Below are 3555 nucleotides of genomic sequence, written 5' to 3'. Positions count from 1 at the left end.
TCCCTCCCTCCCTCCCTCCCTCCCTCCTTTCCTTTTCTCTTTTTCTTCCTCTTTGAGAAAGGTTCTCACTATGTATCCCTGGCTGGTCTCAAACTTACTAAGTTCCTTCAGCCTCTGCCTCTTGGGTGCTGGAAGTTCCTGCTTCTGAATGTGCGTCCTAACAGATTCTATTTTCACATATGAAGCAAATTTTTGTTGGCCACCTAGTATACACTAAGTACTATGCTGGTCCTGGAAATATGATTAGGAATAAAACAGAAAAACAGACATGGTCCTACTCACAATGGAGGTCACAACACTATTTTATAAAGAAAAACATCCAAATACATAGTTCAAAATTATAATAAGCCCCATAAAAGAAAACGTATAGGGTGTTATGAAATACCCATATAATAAGGAGGAAGTGGAGGACTGAAACAGGGAAAGAAGTAGATAATGGAACTAGATGAAGAACTGAGCAAAGGTAAGGAACCGCATCTGCTAAGGGGAAAAGACTCTGACCTGCTGGGTAATGGTGTCCCACGGTCCCTGCAGCAATCGTGTCTTGTAGCATTCGTGGACTCCTTCCCATATATCCTTCAGAGCTAAAGGTCTCCCATCTGTGAAGGTACATCACGAAAGACTGTTAGTGACCCATGAAACACGACGGTGCTTGGTGTTGCTCTAAAGCACTGAGTATCCTGACTTCCTGAAAAATCTCTACGGGTTTACACACACTTGCATATCAGACTTCTGTGTAAACTGCTATTCACCTACTGGGGGAAGAATAAATGTCCAAGCTTCTCTCCTTTGTATTCACACAGCAACTAAGATTCTGTCTCTTATTTACCCTTGGAAATTTGCAAAATAAATAAAAGCTGAACATGTTTCAGAGATAAGTGACAGATACGAGCATAAAGGAAAGTCCAGGAAACGGACACTTTTATTGCTATAAGTCTGCTCTGGATGCTGTTGGAGTCCTCATGATTCCTCTGGTCCTCGAAGAAACCACACCCATGCCTTGTTACTCTCTTGTTGAATAACAGAATGTCCAAATCACTATACTACACGTCAAGGAAACAAAAAGGAAGGAAAACATAATTTCTTGCAGTAAGTAGCCTACCATTTACTGGGGAAACCATGAAAAGTATATTAATATCTTAAAATACTAAATAAAAAGAGGTTCCTGTCAAAGGAAATCTAGTTAGTGTTGGAGGGGACAGAGGACAGAGACACTGGCAGACAGCATCAGTGGTACGTGAGAGAGGGGGTGACTGGTGGGGAGAACCCCAAGAGGCTAGCACGCAGAGATCAGCCAGGAACTCAGCGAGTAATAATCCTCCCTCTAGTCACTTAGGAACTTTCATTCTCTCTCTGAACTTGGTGCCCATTCAAAGTGTTTTGTGAAGACCAACATGGCGCTTATAATGCACACAGATAAGAGGGAAAGTAGGTGGCTAAGTTCAAGCTCAGAAGAAGAAAGAGAGTGTTCAAAGATTTTCAACATGCACTGTGGAAAGGGTGTCCAGACACTAGAACCTAGTATTACTCTGGCCGTTCACAGCGGTCAAGGTCTCAAGACAGCAGATAGGTCTTCTCCTTACACAAATGCCCAATTTTGTTTGAAGAGAACACACCATATCTTCAATTACTGGGCTCAAGGGAGTGCAATACAACTCAGGTAAATACTCTGCTCTAAAAAACTAAAGCTCACTGTAGTGTACAGACTCGGAGTCCCAGAAGAGATGGAGGATGTGAGGGGAAGCAGCAGGCTTACAATCTGGGTCATGTTTAAATATGGGGTCAGCAGTTGCTCTGGGGGTATCTCTGTCACCTTACTTTATAAATCCTAGCTTCTTGAGACTCCGTTACTTTTCCTATAATGGAGTACAACAATCCTTGCAGAAGTTTGTTCTCATGAAGTGTACGTGAGTGATCCTTCACAGGGCTGTGTTAGGAAAACAGTAAATACTCGGCACCTCCCAGCCCCTGCTCTGTAATCCTCAAAGCTAACAGATCCATTCTGAACTGTTCTTCCTAGCCCGTCCCATGTTCCCACACCACGCACACAGCCTTTGATGCCGTGGTGTACAAATGACATAAGCAGGGCATTTCTTATGTCTGACCTGAAGAGTTGAACTTTCCCTCAACCTTTATTTTCAATAAATAGCACTGGAATATTTTGATACATATTCGATAACTATCTTCATCTTGGCATTTATCTGGCAGCAGGAGACCATTATCTTGTGATAAATAGTTTTATTCCATTGACATTTCCATGTCTGTAAAATGAACAAGATTTATTCATCCAATTAACATTTGAATGTCATGTTTAGCTACAAGTTGAAAACAAGCTGCCTTCAATATCTGTGTTATATTGTTTTCTGAACACATTTACAGAGCAGGCCAAACTCTGCTCTGAAGATAAGCACTACACATCTTCAAAACATGTGTGGTTGATTCTAAAGAGGTAAATATGACCCGAAGTACTGCAGCATTGGAGAGCAAGTTCACCAATCAAATTACAAACGATGACATGCTTCCAAATAATGTTCACGTATCAAAATTAGAATTAATTAGTAGTAGGATAATAAAATAAGCTCTAATAGGGTTACTAATGTCAGAAATAAGGTGGCTAACACCTTGGGTGATACCAATCTCCAAGATTATGCTGCCAGTTCATATTGGTGATGCAATCAAAGGCCAAGCTTCAGGACTCATTGTCCGGCGCTCTTCTTGAGCCATGCATCCTCTGGAGGCAGAGACGCTGCAAATCCTTTATTTATATGCATTAAAAATGCTAAGTAAACAATACCTTCCTTATCTCTAAACTTCTCAGCCCAGGAGAGGAAAGCTGGATTTAATATCTACTAATAAATAATAATTTAAATTTTATTCCTCAATAGTCAATAACCTAAGCCTATTTGCTTATTGCTGCTGTCAAGAGCCTGCCTACTCACTTGGCCGGAAGTGTTCATACAAGAGTAGTAATGAACAGCCTTGCAACAATATCACAGGAAATATTACCGGATTTCTAGAATTTGATTCTAGAAGCGAGAGCTAGTGCTTACATTTTCATACCACATCAAATCTAGAAACTGAAAAGGAAAACGTGGAATACAGGGATTAAAAGGCTACAGTCAAGCAATCAGAAAAGTTAACGATGAGTTCAAAACAAACAAATAAGGTGTGCTTTTACTTATCTCGAAAGTTCATGCTATTAAAACGAGTAAGAACTTCTACGGTTTCAGAGGCAGGAAGCTGAGGAGCCAGAGGGGATGACTGACAGCAGATCAGTCAGTGTCTTCCAGACCCAGCAAGACTGGTCCACATATGAACTCACAGAGACTGCACAGGCTCGAGCCAGATGGGTTCCCAGCACGAGACGGGGAAGTGGACACGCTCTCCCACCCATACCAAGACTCCATCTCCAACCGACAACTGCTCACCAAGGAAAAATTAATTTCTCTCCCAGAGTTGCCCTGGGTATACAAATTACACTTAAGGCCCCATGATCAGCAGTGACGGCCACAAAACGGGCTCAATGGTGTTTCTGTGGATGTTTTTTTTTTTTTT

General features: G+C 41.5%; 1 protein-coding gene across 2 annotated transcripts in view; it reads right to left on the bottom strand.

Moving 5' to 3' along the window:
* Atg10 (autophagy related 10) overlaps positions 1 to 3555 on the bottom strand; it is a 299820-nt gene that overhangs the window by 99376 nt on the left and 196889 nt on the right. For both annotated transcript variants that reach the window (XM_005356516.2, XM_026783817.1), the window contains exon 5: positions 502 to 599. In XM_005356516.2, the coding sequence (XP_005356573.1) occupies positions 502 to 599 (98 nt within the window). The remainder of the gene's footprint in view (positions 1 to 501; positions 600 to 3555) is intronic.

The sequence above is a fragment of the Microtus ochrogaster genome, chromosome 19, assembly GCF_000317375.1.
Source record: "Microtus ochrogaster isolate Prairie Vole_2 chromosome 19, MicOch1.0, whole genome shotgun sequence".
NCBI lineage: Eukaryota > Metazoa > Chordata > Mammalia > Rodentia > Cricetidae > Microtus > Microtus ochrogaster.
Note: the sequence above shows the minus strand (reverse complement) of the source record. Positions and strands in the feature narration are given on the sequence as shown.